Raw genomic sequence first — 16,545 nt, forward strand, 5'->3', positions numbered from 1 at the left:
GTAGTCCATGAGCAATTTCAGGAAAGAGAAATAGAGCTTTTTCAGGACATCTGGAGCCTGAGTTAACTTCATGTGGTTTTCTGCTTTTGATTTCTAGGCATATATCCTCTTTAAGATTCTTAGTCTGACATATGTGGACATTAAGGTTACTTTGTTGATAATTAGTTCAAATGGAAGTTCTGCATCAGTGACTCAAAATCTTTCCCTCTCAAAGCTGGCAGTCTTGGGAATTGCCCTCCTTTCCAGTTGGACATGAATTGACTGGCATCAGTGCTGGAGAAAGCATTGCAGTGTGCTTTTACCCGGGTTGGACTCTGGTATAGATCATATTGAATTACAGTTACAGTGTTTTGGTTATATGAACTGATACTTGCAACTAGAAAATAATTTTAATATTATTCACTTAAAACATGAATTTTTTTTAAATTGAAGACTAAGACTCAACTCTTGCCCTTACCTTGGCTCTTTCTATCATTTCTTTTTGCTTTATTAAGTTGATTTGATTCCAGATAGTGATAATAATTTAAAGCAAATTGTTTTCATATGAAATTTTCTTCTTTATTCTACAGTACATTTAATCCTGAAGGATTGTCTTTTCGAAGATGACTGTCATAAATAAAATAATTTGATAGTCTGTATTACATCTGCTCCAGGGTGGACCATCTATTCACTAGTATAGAAAAGGGACCATGTTAAAAAGGCACTAGGAAGTTTTTAGATTTCAGTGATTTCTTTGAGTGCTCTCTCGTGCTCTCTCTCTCTCTCTCTCTGTGTGTGTGTGTGTTAGACCCTCAAGTTATTTGTTGCATTAAATTCCACAGTCTTAGAGTTTTAAATACCTGTGGAAGTCATCTAGGTTCCCCATACCCCATCTAATGTTTTTCCTTCTTCCAGAGTGCTTGCAAATACAGATAATTTAGTTAGCATGAAAATACTTAAAATTATCTATCACCCTTCTTTCTTAATTCCTTAGAAATTATATAGATTTCATTTTGATATTTAATGTCACTTTAATCACAGAAGAAAAGCAGAGTGGTTTCATAGATAACTGGGTCTATCAGTGAATTCCACTTACTTAGCTGTTCATGATTTGACATCTAAGTCTTTGTAAACCTTGGTTTTCTCATCTGTAAGATACAGGTATTAGTTGTAGTCATGTTATCAGTTGTGTGAAAGGTATTAAGACAGCTGGGCTTGAATCTTCTTTTATTTGGTGGTACTGGGTTTGAACTCAGGCATTGTACTTGCTATGCAGGCATTGTACCACTTAAACCATTTACTCAGCCCCTTCTAATTCCTTTTTGATCTTGGACAAGTGATTCTCTGAGTTCATTAATAATTTTGGTTAGAATAAGTCTCCTAGCACAAGCTTTGGCACCAAGAGTAGTTAACTCTAAATCACAGTTTTTACTATTGTAAAGGATAAGACTGAGGAAAAGTTCCTGACATCAGCATTTATTTTATATAAATACTGCAGTTCTTAAAATTAACTTGAGAATTTTACTCTGTAATGAGGAGCCCCATCATTTAGGCTAGATATGTTGATAAAATAAATTGAGTTTTAGGCTAAGTATTGTATAGTTCATAGGAATTAGAGCCATCAGAGACCTCTTTTTTTTTTTGGTGGTACAGGGCTTTGTGCTTACAAAGCAGGCACTCTACTGCTAGAGCCACACTTCTAGTCCCATCAAAGACCTCTTGAATTTCAAATAGCCTCCAAGAAAAAATAATTTTTAACTGTTTTACTGATCTGAATCATTTTCCTATCAAGAGAGCAGATCAGCAAGAAGGGCATAAAGATGACAATAATAATAGAATTGTGAACAAATCTAGTTCTGACATTCTCTCAAGATTTTGAAGGGAATTGAAAGTCATGTGGGCAAAGTATACAGCATTCTGGGAGAATTTTATTCTTTTATGTAGTATGTTTGTTGTTACTTATAATATGTGATGTTACTAAGAGCTTTGACAATGTAACTGAAGTTACAAAAGTATAAGCAGTAGGTACACAATATCTTATCCCATTCTCAGATGTGCAAGAAACCAGTTTTGTCATTTCCCTCCCATCAAGTATTCAAACCTTTTTTAGTACTGGGATTGAATTTGGGGCCTTGTGCTTGCTAGGAGAGCTATGATTTGAGCCACACCTATGGTTCTTTGGTTTTTAGTTTGTTTTTCAAATAGGGTGTGTGCTTTTGCCCAGGCCAGTCTTGCACTGCAATCCTCCTACCTCCACCTCCCTAGTAGCTGGGATTACACACCTATTTCTGTCAACATAAAAGATGATAATTTCTTTTAGTTGCTGGCAGAGATTGGTGTCTTTCTGGCCTGTGGGATTCCAGTACTTACCATATAATATGGTATATTTACATTTCCTTTTGAGATATACTCATTGAATTTTATATTCATACTGCTTAAGTTAAAATTCTGTCTTCTCAAGTGTGAACTGTGTTATCTTGTACAATTTAAAGAAGCTTTTGAAGTATAATTTTAAAAAAGCTTTTGTTTTCTTATCCATAGAGTGAGGGCTACATGATTCAATAGATGTGAGGTGCTCAGGCACACAAAGTAAAATTAACTTTGGAATTCCCAGTGCCATTAGTGATGTATTTTAAAGAAGTGATAGTAGGCATTTATGTTATTTTATAACATTGGCTGGGAGCTGTCTTGGTGATCTTTGAAGTAACAGTTTTTTTGGTTGACCAACATGTAGTAAGATGACAAGTTCTCTTTGGGTCTTAGGGAATGGGGATAGATTAGGAGACACTGCCTTTGCAATTTTGTGTGAATTAGGACTCTGGTGTTTGGATGAAGCCCCATTTGATTGGATGTAGCCAATGAAATATATAAAGAGAAGAGTTCAAAGAAAAACTTCTAATAAGTGAGTTTTGTTGAAATGAGATAGGGTTGTACTTGCATAAATTGTCTAGCAGAGGTTTTTGCATATGTTAGGAAAGAGGAAAAGTTGCACTTTGCTCCTCTGCCTGCCTTTTGTGTAGTTCCAGGAGCTCTTTTTCTTTTCTCTCCTGTATACTCTCTTACTGCATAGTTTACTCCCACCCACGTTTTTTTCCCTTTCTTGCATGTTCTCATTCCTGTTGGTACAGCTGTGGTGGGTAGTTCTGCTCTAGTGTTTCACATTGTCTGTGGGAATGCACTTTTGTGATGGTCCTTTCCTTTGTGAAATTGAACTCATCATCCCTGCATATTGAGTTGGAGGTACTCAGGTGACACCTTCATGAATTTCTACTTTTACATTAATGCCATTATGATCTAACTGGTCACTTAAGCTGGAAATCCAGAAGCTGTTCTCTGTTCTTTCTTCCTTCTCTCTTTCATGTCAGAATGGTCACTATGTAGATGAGTAACATCTCCTAACTTTGTTTAAAGAATTTCTGCTCCTTTCCAATCTTTCATTTGACTCTTGGACTCGTGCATTTGACTTTGGTCTGGTTATCTGGTCTATGCTCCCCTCCAATTCATTTCCACACTTCCCATAGTGACCCAACTAAATTATGCACTATTGTAGTCTTTTACTTGAATATACTTGAAAATACTTGAATGATTTCACTGTAACATGGCTATAAAAGAAGCATAATAGTTTATCCTTTTCTCTCTAGAATAACTTGGCTGCTCTGTGTTGACTTTTTTGCCTCAAGTCTCTCTTCTGTGTTTTACTAGAAGCTAAATAAATACCTGTGCTGTCTCAATTGTATTTTTCTGAATGGCTAAAGAAATCCCTACCTTTGAAGACTATTGTTGCTCCTTTTTTGGTTCTTTTGTGTGTTATCCTTTTTTTTTCCTTTTGCTTATTAATTGCATTTGTAAATTACATGGTATCAGATTCTATTTGTACTTGTTTGCAGCCTTTCTTCCTCTTCTAGATCCTCGTTTTCTTTCTGTTTGAGATGGTGTCTCACCTCAGGTGTCTCACCTGTTGCCCATGGCTGCCTAGGTTGGCCTTGAACTTGTGATCCTCCTGCCTCACCCTCCCAAATTGCTAGAATTACAGGCATTGTACCAGCTTACTGGGCTCTAGATCTTATCCTTACCTTTTAAGGCAGGTCCTGTGTGTTATTTTAGGTTGATCATGAACCTCACATAATTGTAGGCAAAGAATTTGTATTTTAAAACCAGGTTAAAACATTAGTGACTTTAGCATGTCATGATTAGTTTAAGACTTAGTACTAACTAGAAGGTTGAAAATGAGTCTCTTATTCAAGTTCGTTATAATAAAAATAAGAGAGCAACCATTATCTTTTTTTTTTTAAATGGACACCTAAGAAGTAAACTTCATTTCTGAAAAAAAGATTTCCAGTAGATGGCATTATAAGACTGTTTTTCTAATTATGCCTTTGCTGGTGAAGTTAAAGTTTATTTTGGATTGTTTGGTTTGTAAAAGTATTTAGTGTCTCATGGACAGATTGTGCAGACAGAAAAGGCCACATGACATATCTCTAGGACCTGTGGGTTTATTACCAGTTATCACCAGTTAGTCAAGCTACTGCACTAACTCCTTTGCCTCCATGTCTCATTCTTTCATTCAAAATACTGTGGAAAACTGTTGTGTCTAAATACTTGGCCAATGTCTGATAATACATTGATAGAATAAGATAGATATGAATTCATTTCTTTCCAAGTTTCTCTTAATTTTTACATATACTCTGAGTATTACAACAGGTAGTGAGAGGCATATGCTCTAGTAGTTAAAAACTGAGGTCTAGATCTAGAGCATAAATCCCTAATTTGCCAGCTGCTTTTTACTGTATGCAAAGTACTTTTTGACTTTCTGCCTTAGTTTCCTCCCATTGTACAATGAGTATAATACTCAAACCTATCTTGTAGAGATGCTGTGATGGTTATATGAGTAAATATTGTGAAACATTAGAATAGTGGTTGGCCCAATAAATACTAACTACCACAATTGCTTTTGCTGAGAGCCAGACAGGTAGCATGGTTGTATGCTTGTGAATAACTTATGAATCCATAAGTAGTAAGTTGTCATCCTGCCATCCCTGATCTGCCTGAAGAGCCAAAATATTCTGTAAGATCTAAAATGTTGTGACTGGTGTTACTAATTTTTTTGAGGTAGTATGTTTGGTTTTAATGAATTCTTGTCATATTTTTTGTTGCTGCTGCTAATACCATTCATTAAGCACCAATGTTATGCAGATTTCCTGTAGAGACCTGGCCAGCCGGCTTCTGGCCATTAAAATCCAGCAGTTGTGGTCAAACACAATGTGCAATGTAGTTAGCAGCTTGGATGAAGGCGAAACTTGGTTCATGGCCTTCTGGGTCCGGTACCAGACAAGTTTAGTATGAGCCTGTAGGGAGAGATTGGGGAACTGAACCACCTCTCTTCTTATTGCAGATTCCACTGTGTAAAGTAATTAGATTCAACATAGACTACACGATTCATTTCATTGAAGAGATGATGCCTGAGGTAAGGGAAAAAATTACTTAACAGCTTGATGTAGTTTGCTCTTTTGTTTATTCCACACTTGAAAAAAAAAAAAGAAGAGGCATAAAACTTGGTCAGCTCTGGCTTTTGCACAGGATTATCATGTGATTTTTGAAAGGCTTTTGCACCCAAATTATCATGTGATTTTTGAAAGGGTTACTGAGATGTAGCTCTGGTGTCAAGGTTAAAATTTGGGTCATTTTAAAACTCATTGACCTATTTTTGAACCTGTTTCTGCTTGCATTGCATCTGCTGATAGTAACTTTACATCTGTTACTAGTTTGTTTTGCATAGGGGACAGATTTTGGTTATAAGCCATTATCAGAGAGGAAATTGGAATAGAGAAACTGAATGCAATAACTGCTGGAATAATTTTATTCATTATCTTCAATGACAAGATCAATACTTGGTTCATTTTTCTTCCTATATATTTACATATTTTTCTAATTGTTTTTCATTGTGGATGCTGAGTAGCAGATTTATGTAAATATATGCAAGATATTTAAAATTCCAAGGCAAGATTAATGCGAATCTCAGAATGATTCTTCATTGCCTGATCTTGAATTTAGTGGTGTCAACAAATCACACTAAGAAATAACTAGACAGCACACAAGCTTGTTCACCTAACATTGTGTTGGAGTTGGGGTTGATTTCTGGAGCTGCTGGCTCTTCTTGCAACTCATTTAACAGGAAAGCTCTGTTGTGGACAAAGAGCACTGAGGGGAATTGATGGGTATGACATGCATGCTAAGTTAGTACCTCTTTCATTCTGGGCAAGTCCTTGTCCATTCTACCTGCCATTCAGTAGAGTTAAAGAAAAGGAGCCACTCCTTCATTCTCCTATTTAGAAGGGTTTTTTTTTTTTTGGCTTCCATTTGGTTTTTAAGATCATAAGTTTTCACTTGCTGTGATGAAAGTTTATGAATTCTGATGTGATCTTGTACAGAGTGATTTATGAACACTGAGCAAAACCAGTAGGAGGAAGAATTAGGAGACAAGACTTGCAAATATATCATCTGTTTAGCTTGTTTACAAGAGAAATTTTGAAACAAAGTTTTGTAGTTTTTCTTAGACCTTTGTTTGCCTTTATTAAGAGTTTGAACTTTTTGATGCAAAGGACTTCTGCTTCTTTGATAACTTGGTAATAATGATTCTGGGTGTGCTGGGTGGGGTGGAAGTGGGAGACAAGTCATTCAACATGCAGGTGTGTGTGTGTGTGTAATTAGCAAGAAGTCCCCAGAAGATTCTTTTTAAATTTAACACCAGTTTATACTGAAAAGGGCTGAGTTGACATTTTTATAGAAATTCTAATGGCATTATTGTCTACTTCATTTCTATATGAAACAAGTTTGCTATTCTAAGAGAGTAGATGAATTTTTTAGGAAATTACGTTTTTAGTATAGTTTCAGCAGATACTTTTAAGATACCTGACTAGAGCAAGTTGAACCTTTAGTTAATATATATTTGCAGATTAATAGTAATTTGATTTTGGTTTGTTTTTCAGAATTTTTGTGTGAAAGGGCTTGAACTCTTTTCATTATTCCTGTTCAGAGATATTTTGGAATTATATGATTGGAATCTTAAAGGTAAATACTAGGTTTTAAAGAAGAGTAATGCTTGTAGAAGAATGTTGTGGTATAAGTGAAACTCTTACAAAGTGGTGAGGGGTAGGGGGATGGGGCACAGTTGAAATTTTTCTTATTTTCGAAATACCCAGGGAAAAGTGTGATGTTCATAGGAATACTTGCTATCATTTGACATGAATTAATTTTTATGGATTTTACTTCATACAATTTGACAGTGCCTATTATTAGCCATGAAGATAATACTAGTTGTTAGGAGTAGCTACCTTGATTTATGTGCATTAGGGAAAATCTTGATTAATATTTAAAATCTAGTGAATTTTACTATAATAAACTCCTTTTAAGGTGACGGTTTATTAAAACAGAACTTTAGTTAGTAAAACACACTTATATGCACATGCAGTGGTGCATAGTTTACTCTTGCAAATTTCTGTATTCCAGCAAATTTTTACTTACGTATATATGAAGCAGTCTATTGATGGATGACTTTTCAAATGAAGTTTTTAAATGAATGAATTACTTTTCAAACCAAGTTTATTGAAGAATTGCTTCTTAAACTAATAGTATCTCAGGTGTTTTCAGTGTGTTGATTAAAATGTTAAGGAATTAACATGCAGGCATATTATATGCTGTAGTTGAATAACAAAAATCTTGATGTTTTTGAATTTTTAAAAATAATCTTACTGCATGTACCTGGGCCTCAGGCTTCGTTCTTCTCTTGACTTTGTAGTCTCCTCCTTGCAGTCCTCAGTGGATGCTTGTGGTAATTGCTGTTGATTGCTTGAGCTCTTGAGGGACAGAGTGGAGGGAGTGGTGTTTTTATGTCCCTACTTCTGCTGGTGTTTTTTTTGTGGTTACCATAAATCTTAGGAATTGTGTTGCAGTGTTTGCCTTCTAGGGGTGTTTGATTTCTTTTTTCTTTCCTTTTCACTTGTTTGCTTTAGGTCCTTTGTTTGAAGACAGTCCTCCCTGCTGCCCAAGATTTCATTTCATGCCACGTTTTGTAAGATTTCTTCCAGGTAAATCTTTTGACTTGTCTGTGACCTGGTAAGAAGGTTAGTTTGATGAAAATAAACCTGTCATTCTCCTTTCAATCTTTTGGGACAACTTTTCTACCTTGGATTTTATTAAGTATCTCCTTCTCAAATTGCACATGGAAATGTAAAATTTTACAAGGTGACTTACACCCTCGTGTAAGTTATCATAGCCCTAAATTAGATGAACAATGGCAGAATTGATTTATAAATTTTGAAAATCTGCTTGATAATATATCTTGCAGGTGTTAACATTAACACATGGAAAAGTACATGCGGCTTAAAAAAATGCCTGCGGCCAGTTGGAAATCAATTAGTATACAATTTTATATAAAATATGGATCTAACTATTAAAAATTACTGCAATAATATAATAGTAGTCATATTAGGGCAATAGGATTATAGGTGATTTTTTTCCTGCATTTTGACACATGCATTTTTACTTACTTTATAGTGAAAAAGGATATGTAATAATTTGTTTTTCCACTATGTTAAAACACAATTAAGCATTTGACTTAGCTTTTTTTCTCTTTCAGTACTGTGGTTTGAACTCAGGGTCTATACCTTGAGCCACTCCACCAGCCCTTTTTTGTGATGGGTTTTTTCGAGATAGGGTCTCACGAACTATTTGCCTAGGCTGGTTTCGAACTGCGATCCTCCTGATGTCTGCCTCCTGAGTAGCTAGGAATATAGGCATGAGCCATTGGTGCCTGTTAACATTTGACTTTGTTTTTTTAGGTGATATTTTAAATATTTTCTAGTTTTTTTTCTTACTTGTAAGTTATGGCAATATAAAAGTTGAACTTAAAAAAATTTTTGTTTGGTGGTACTGGTTTGGACTCAGGGATTTGCACTTGGGTAGGCAGGCACTCTATGGCCTTAGCCACACCTCCAGCCCTACTGGTTAGATTTTAATGAAATTTTCTTCTGTCTTTTTGTTTACAGTCTTCCTTTGAGGCTTCTGTATCCTATTCCTACTCCTTTCTTTATAATTTCATAGTCAGTTACCTGCTTTATCAAGTGCTCTGAAACCTGTCTTGTAGTATCTTCTCTCAAAAAACTCTATTAACCTGCCCAAAAACTTCACTCACCATTTTACACTGAGCTGTGTTTTTTTTTTCTTCAACTTTTTCTACTGTACTAATTTTCACAAGTCAGCTACCTAATCTTCAGGTAAAACCTTGGACCACAGCAGCACCCTAAATGGATTTGTCTCTAGAATCTACCTCTAGTATGTCACTTGCTGTGACATCCTTCTGTACTTTCAGTCTTGCATGCCCTTGTGCCTCTGCTTGACTCCTCCCCCTTTTCCTTATGCTCAATCACCTTGCTTTATACTCTTGACTGAGTCCTGTGCTCTCACTTTGATCCATCTGCTCTAGCTGCCTTCATCCCTTGTGTGTCCAACCACTTGCCTTTTATTCTCGTGTATGTGAATTATTCATTGATACTAGAGAAAACAAGCAGTCATAAAAAACTGCTGCTATAATTCTGGTCTGCAGTTTTGGCTGGGGTGTAACCTTTCTGCCCAGTTCTTCATATGAGTGGGAAATTCAGTCCTACATTCCTTGTGCCTTTCTGAGGCAGGACACATGGTCTTCCTCATACCTTGGAACCCTCCTTAGAGCCTAGCAGACTCTGGCTTCCTCAAGTGCTCTTGAGGAAGTTTAACTTCAGTTGCAGACTCCTTCTAACCCTGTCCCAACCCACTACAGCTTCTCATGCCAAAGCCAACCTCCTAAAGAGCAATGCTGAGGATAGCTGCACTGCTGGGCTCTTCTCTAGTGTAGGGTTTGGGCTCTCAACTCTTTCTTCTGGGCTCCTCTTTTCTCTTACGTCTTCAGTTCCTCCTAGTTGCTTTAATTTTTTTTCCTACTAAATTTAGTTTGGACTTCCCTCAAGAGTTTGAGCAAACGATACTCTTTCCTTAGTCCAGTCCAAATGAATTATTTTTTAGAGTAGAGTTCACGTATTTTTAGTGTTATCGTTACTATTTATTTTGTTTAGAAAATGCATTTCAGAAGCTTTCCTTCTTTCTACATCTGGTTTCATTTTATTAAGATGCCTTTTTTTCTTTGCAAGTGAATGCACCTTTAATTTCATGTTGGAGTGTTTAGCAATAAACTTATTAGAAAATGGAGTTAGAGTGAGTTTGTTGAAAAGCCTTTCCTTTCTTTATCTCTTTGCCTCTAGGCATTTTATGTCCAAACAAATCTCTAGGAGAAAGTGGGCAGTTTTAAAATCATCTTACAGAAAAATCTGTGTCACATGTTTACTTTGTGGGATTTTAAACACATAAAATATTTTGCACAACTATGTAGGGCTTATTTTTCACAACTATGTAGGGCAAACATTTAGACTGTCATAAAGGAAAAGGTCTATTGATTTATTTTTAAACAGGATTCACTTTTTGATTAGACTTTCTTTTGAAATGTACATATCTAAAAAACCCTGAAAGATACAGAAAAGTATCTAATATATTAAATGCATTTTGATATTTGGTTGCAAAGTATGATTTTTTAAAAACAATTTGCCTTCATTAAAGATCTTTTCAAAAAAATGAATCAAAACCATTCTGATATATTTTCATTTTTTTCGATGCATGAGACTTTTTACATAATTGTCATGCTAGTATATGATTTGTGTCCTATTTTAAATAATTCATTGACCTAATGGATATTTTTAAAGACTATTGTATGAAGTGCCAAATTTCTTGTGAAAAAAAACACATCAGTTTATGCTGCCATGAAAATGCACTATTACTCTTTAATGTTTTAGACCCAGCCACCCTCCTTCCTTCCTCTCCTTTCTTCATTCCTTTCTTCCTCTTTGAAAATTTCATTGGTGAACTCCATAAGGCTCAAGAGTAAACATTGCTTCATATATAATTTGTTCTGTGTCATTCTTGACTCATAGTAGGGACTCCATATATGCTTGTTTACTGACTTTATTTAATGGATCATAATAGTGTTTTAGTTACTAATAAATGTGCTTTTCAAAAATTCCTTGATATTGTTACTCATTTTTTTAAAGTAAATCTTTGATCACACTGACATTAGTGCTGAAAAGTGCATTTTCACAAAGTGAATGTGACCACGTATTCAGACCCAGGTCAAGATTACCAGGGACCAGGAACTCTCTTGAAACCCCTTTGAAGCCACTGCCCAGAGCCCTAATGGAAACCACTATTGATCCTGATAACCTGGTTCTGAAGTATAAAAAGTTGACATATATTCTCTTTGTTTCTGTCTTTTGTTTAACATGTTTTGGAGACAGCTGTTATTGCAGTTAACTGAAGTTGGCTCATTCTCATGGCTATGCAGTTTTATATGGTATGACTAAATTAAAATAAACCTGTCTATGATTAATGAAGACTTACATATTTTCAGATTTAATATATAGGAAATAAATATGAATGAAATATATATTTAAATATAATTACTAAATTTATATTTAAATAACATTTATATGTTTACTAAAGACCTGTACTTGTCTTTTGGCGTGTGCATATATATGCTTCCATTGTGTATATACCTAGGAGTGGAAATTCTGGTTGTTTTTATATTAAGCTTTGTAGTTTACTTTCAGATAGTTTTCTAAGATGATTGTACCATTTACATTCCCATAAGCAGTATATGAAAGTTCACATTCTTTTTTTTTTTTGAGGTACTGGGGCTTGAACTCAGGGCCTACTCCTTGTGACGCTCCACCCGCCCTTTTTATTTGTGATGGGTTTTTTCGAGATAGGGTCTTGCGATCTATTTCCCTGGGCTGACTTCGAACCATGATCCTCCTGATCTCTGCCTCCTGAGTAGCTAAGATTATAGGCATGAGCCACCGGTACCTGACTCTTATATTCTTTACAACCCTTGGCCCTTTCCTTTCATCCTTTGTCCCTCCTTCCTAGTCCCTCTCTCTGTGTTCTTTCATTCTCTTTTTCTCTTCCTTTCTTCATGTTGCTGGGGACTGGACACAAGGCCTCATGCATGTTAAGTATACACTCTGCACCTGAGCTACATTGCCAGCTGTTTTTCAGTTTAGCTGCTCTGAAGAGTACCTAGAAATAGTGCATTATAGTTTTATTTTACCTTTCTCTAATGACTAATGAAGTGGTACATCATTTTATGTGTTTATTGGTTGTTTGGATACTGTCTTTTTAAAGTTCCTGTTCAAGTCTTTTGCCTGTTTTTCTGTTTGGTAATACCTATGTTTTTGCATTTAAAAAATACATGCTGTATGTGAGGGTTTTTGTCAGAAATATATATTGCTAATAACTTTTCTACAGATTTCTTTTTAATGATCTTAACGGTGGTTTGTAATGAACAGAAATCCTTAATTTTAGTCAAGCTAGTTTATATAGTTTTTCCTTTATGGTTAGAGCTTTTTGTATCTTGTTTAAGAATATTGTGCTTATCCAAAGGTCATCAGGATACTCTTCTGTTGTCTTCACTTTTAGATATATATTGTGCCATGGATTTATTTTATTTTATGACTGTTATAAGATAGAGGCCAAAACTCATTTTCAATACATATATCCAAGTGACCCAGCACAATTTATTGAAAAGACCATGTTACACAACTTGCACTTTTTATGCAAATACTTCAGACATTCTCTTTGTAATTACCTTGCCTCATTTTTTAATACCCAACATAATCATATTATAGTTGGGTGTTACTTTTTTTGGTAATTCCTCTAATGATGAGTATCTTAAGGTCTCTCTTTTCCCCATTCCATAGAAATATTTCAGGAATAGCCTTAAGTATCTATTCTTTTGCATTGTGTGTTTCCATAAGGCAGAGTATTAGAAATAAGAGTACTTGTTAAGATAATATGCACATTTTTTGGCCCAGTGGTGGCTCTTGTCTATAGTGTCAGATACTTGGGAGTTGGAGATTGGGAGGATCATAGTTGGAGGTCTGCTGGGGGAAAAAGTTGGCAAGGCCCACTATAACAACAAACCATGCATGCCTTTGATCTCAGCTACAAAGGGAGGCATAGATAGGAGGATTGTTGTTCAGGCTGGCCTGGGTAAAAAGTGAGACCCTATGTGAAAAATAACCTAAAGCAAAAGGGCTGCAGGCTCAAGTGGTAGAGCATTTTCCTACCTAGCACAAGGTCCTGAGTTCAAACCCCAGTACCACCAGGGGGAAAAAAGCATGCATATTTTACTTTGAAAAGGTGGCCAGAGTGTCTAGAAGGGACATTCTAATTTGTAGTTTTGACTAGTTCTTATGTAAAGCACTTTTTTTTTAATCACCTGGCTCATTCTCACTGCTCTGTAGTTTTATATGGTATGACTAAATTATAATAAACCTGTGTATGAGTAATAAAGACTTACTTATTTTCAGATTTCATATACAGGAAATACATATGTGAATGAAGTATATTTAACGTGAATATAAGTATATATTTAAATAGTATATATATATATATATATATATATTCACTAAAGACTTGTACCTGGATGTTAGTAATCTTTTACAGTTCTGTCTGTCTGGCAAGCAAAAAGTAATGTCATTGTTACTATTTGCATGTTTATCTTTTTCTGGAACTAGGATTTGAAATGAGTAATTTTTCAGATATCTCAAGCATTTTTTGGTCTTCATGTTCTCATTTGCCTTTTATTTATATCAATCTATTATAATAATCTAATTGAATGTTTAAGTTTTATCAGCACATAACATTTTTCAGTTCCTCAGTTTACTCAACTGATACCTATCAATTGCTTTATGCAAATTAACAAAATTAAACTTGATAGTTTAAACCAGGTATTATTCAATGCAGACCAGTTTGCCAGAAGCCAAATCACAGAGCAGCTGTGATTTTAAGAATTTTCTCAAATTGTTGTTTCTTTCCTATCTCATTCTTCTCTTTGGTTGCAAGACAGCAGACAGGAACTCATCACAGTTTAAGTTTTTATTCTGATTGTAATTGGCTTGGGCAGGGTATAATTCACGATAGTAAGTCACACATAGGGAAAGCTTGTTTGTTGCTAGTAACATCACTGTTGCATTGAAAATCCTGGGTCAATTGTGCAAATGGACTCTCTAGCAAATTGATTTTTGGAAATTGCTGTATCTGGAGCAGCAGTTCTCAGGTATGTCTGACAGAGGGTCAGGAGGATGAGAGAGTATCTTAAAATTTATAGCAGGCAAGTGTAGTTTTAAAAAACTTAGATTGACACAGCATCATAATATAACTTCTTATTTGGAAAGTTTAGAAAATACCTGTTAAAAGGAATTTTAGACAGTAAGATTATATCATGCCACTTTTGGTAGGAACATACAGAAGGCATAATAATGCAGCTATATAGTTATTCTCAGTGTAGAGAAAGGGGAAGTATTTTTGTATTTCTTAAAAGTGAGTGTTATGCACTTGATAAATACTGGTTTAAGCAGTCATATACTTAACACAAATTCCTTAACAAATTGACCCCTCTTCCACATAACCATATAAATAATCAAGCAATATAAACTGAGTGAATTGGATCTCTAAAAAACAGTTTATAAAGTCTGTCAGTTCATTAATGACTGTCCAGATTCATTCCCTGAAACACAAACTCCAGTTCTTCCCGAATAATGAGTCGTTGTCACTATTCCAGTCCCAGAGCTGGCAAAATTCCTGCTAACCTTAGCTTACCCGGCTCTAATTTCTCATTTATATCATGTCCTATTTATCCCAGCCAGCAAGATAAAAATTACTTCCTAGCCTTTAGTGACATAGTTTCATAAATCCCCAACATAAACATGTAGCAAAACAGACAAACCCAAAGAGCCAATTCATTAACATTAGTGAATTCATGGTAGTCTAGGAGCAAGTGACCATGTTATTTATCTGCTTCAGAAAGTCATTGCACAAGTATTTATGGATGTCTTTTTTTGCCATGCTGGGTGTGAGGGATACAGCTTATGCCCCTTGGCTGTGGCAGCACTCTTATTTTGTCTGCCTCCTGTTACATTTCCATCAAGATTAAACCTCAGAACCAAACACTGAGTAGTCTCAATCCCACTTTGTTGATAAACCTTTCACCTTAGATTGTCTTTCCTTAGTTGCTACCTTTTCACAGTTGTATATAACTATATTTTTATAATTTAGCTGTCATGTAAAACATTCAGCAGATTTTAGCATGGATTTTGTTTCTCCTTAGCATTATCAACTGTGCATATTTTGTTTAATTGTATCTAGTTTCTGTGTTCTGTGAAATTCACTCTTCCATCATCAGCAGATTTGGATCCAAACTAGAAACTAGGTAGCCCTTTTAATCTTTCATGTTAAATTCAGTGTCCGTCGTCCATTTCACTTTTATCTGAAGTGCCCTGGAGTTAGCCAGCCATAACTGCTTGCAGGGAGGTTCTAGTGCTGTTTGCATACCTGCATCTATGTGTATTTGTTCTTCCACTGTGCCCCTACCCCATAAAAATGCAAACCCTTTTCCAGTTTCTCACAGGAAAAAACACTACTCCTTCCAGTATCTTAGACTAGACTATATCCTTGTAGTCCGCAGTTCTCTTAAATCTCTCACCGTAGTTTATAGATTGCAAGCTAAATACTAATATGCTCTTTCCTTGCTTCCTGGAGAATCTAGCCCGGCTTTTTAAGGCTGTCTGGGTTTCCTTCCTTCCTGCTGTTCTGTATGTGTGTACATACAGAGTACAGTCACACAATCTGTATCTTATCTGCCTGTTCACCTCAGGCCCCATGGAAGACGACAGTTTACCATGCAGTCAGACCGAGACAAGCATTATGGGTTTGTTGTGCTCCTTCGGAGGAGGGGGGGAGATCATTGATTGAAGAACACCCATCACATGCAGTAGATTGAAATGCATTTTGAGACTGACTCAGAAATACGTCCCTAAACATGTGTCTTACTTGTGCTGCTAGAACAAAAGTGCTCTAGAGTGGCTTTAACAAATAAACATTTGTTTCTTATTGTCTGGAACCTGGAAGTTGGACATCAGGCATCAGCATGGTCACATTCTAGTGATGGGCTGTCTCCTGATTTACAGACAGCAATCTTACTGTTTTCTCATATGATGAAGGGAGGGCAAAGAGAGTTTGGAAGCTCTCTTGGCAAGCTCTCTTGTCTCTTCTTACAAAGGCGGCATGGATCCCATTCATAAGGGCTCTGTGCACCTGACTTAATCATTTCCCAAAGTCCCCACTTCCTATAACCATCCCATTGAGATGAATTTTGGAGGGACACAAGCATTCAATATATAATGCCATGGAAGCAAAGTCATTTTGCTAACCAAAGGTGACTTTTGGTTTAAGTTAAATGTTTTGTAATGAGGCATAGAAAATTTTTATTGCTATGAACAATAATCCAAATCAGTAATAGAACATATCCTCATGTGGAATGATTGTATTTTGTCAGTTCTTAGACAGTGTTTTTAGAGGCTCATTGTCTTTGGTTCAAAGAACTTTATTTTTAGAATATTACCTACAAAGATTGTTCTTAGAACTGTT

The 16,545-nt window shown here is 35.7% G+C and overlaps 1 protein-coding gene across 5 annotated transcripts in view; it reads left to right on the forward strand.

Moving 5' to 3' along the window:
• Positions 1–16,545, forward strand: part of Drosha (drosha ribonuclease III) — a 146,456-nt gene that overhangs the window by 36,714 nt on the left and 93,197 nt on the right. For all 5 annotated transcript variants that reach the window (XM_074077679.1, XM_074077682.1, XM_074077684.1 and 2 more), the window contains 3 exons: positions 5,372–5,443; positions 6,966–7,047; positions 7,989–8,063. In XM_074077679.1, the coding sequence (XP_073933780.1) occupies positions 5,372–5,443; positions 6,966–7,047; positions 7,989–8,063 (229 nt within the window). The remainder of the gene's footprint in view (positions 1–5,371; positions 5,444–6,965; positions 7,048–7,988; positions 8,064–16,545) is intronic.

The sequence above is a fragment of the Castor canadensis genome, chromosome 6 (genome assembly GCF_047511655.1).
Source record: "Castor canadensis chromosome 6, mCasCan1.hap1v2, whole genome shotgun sequence".
Lineage (NCBI taxonomy): Eukaryota > Metazoa > Chordata > Mammalia > Rodentia > Castoridae > Castor > Castor canadensis.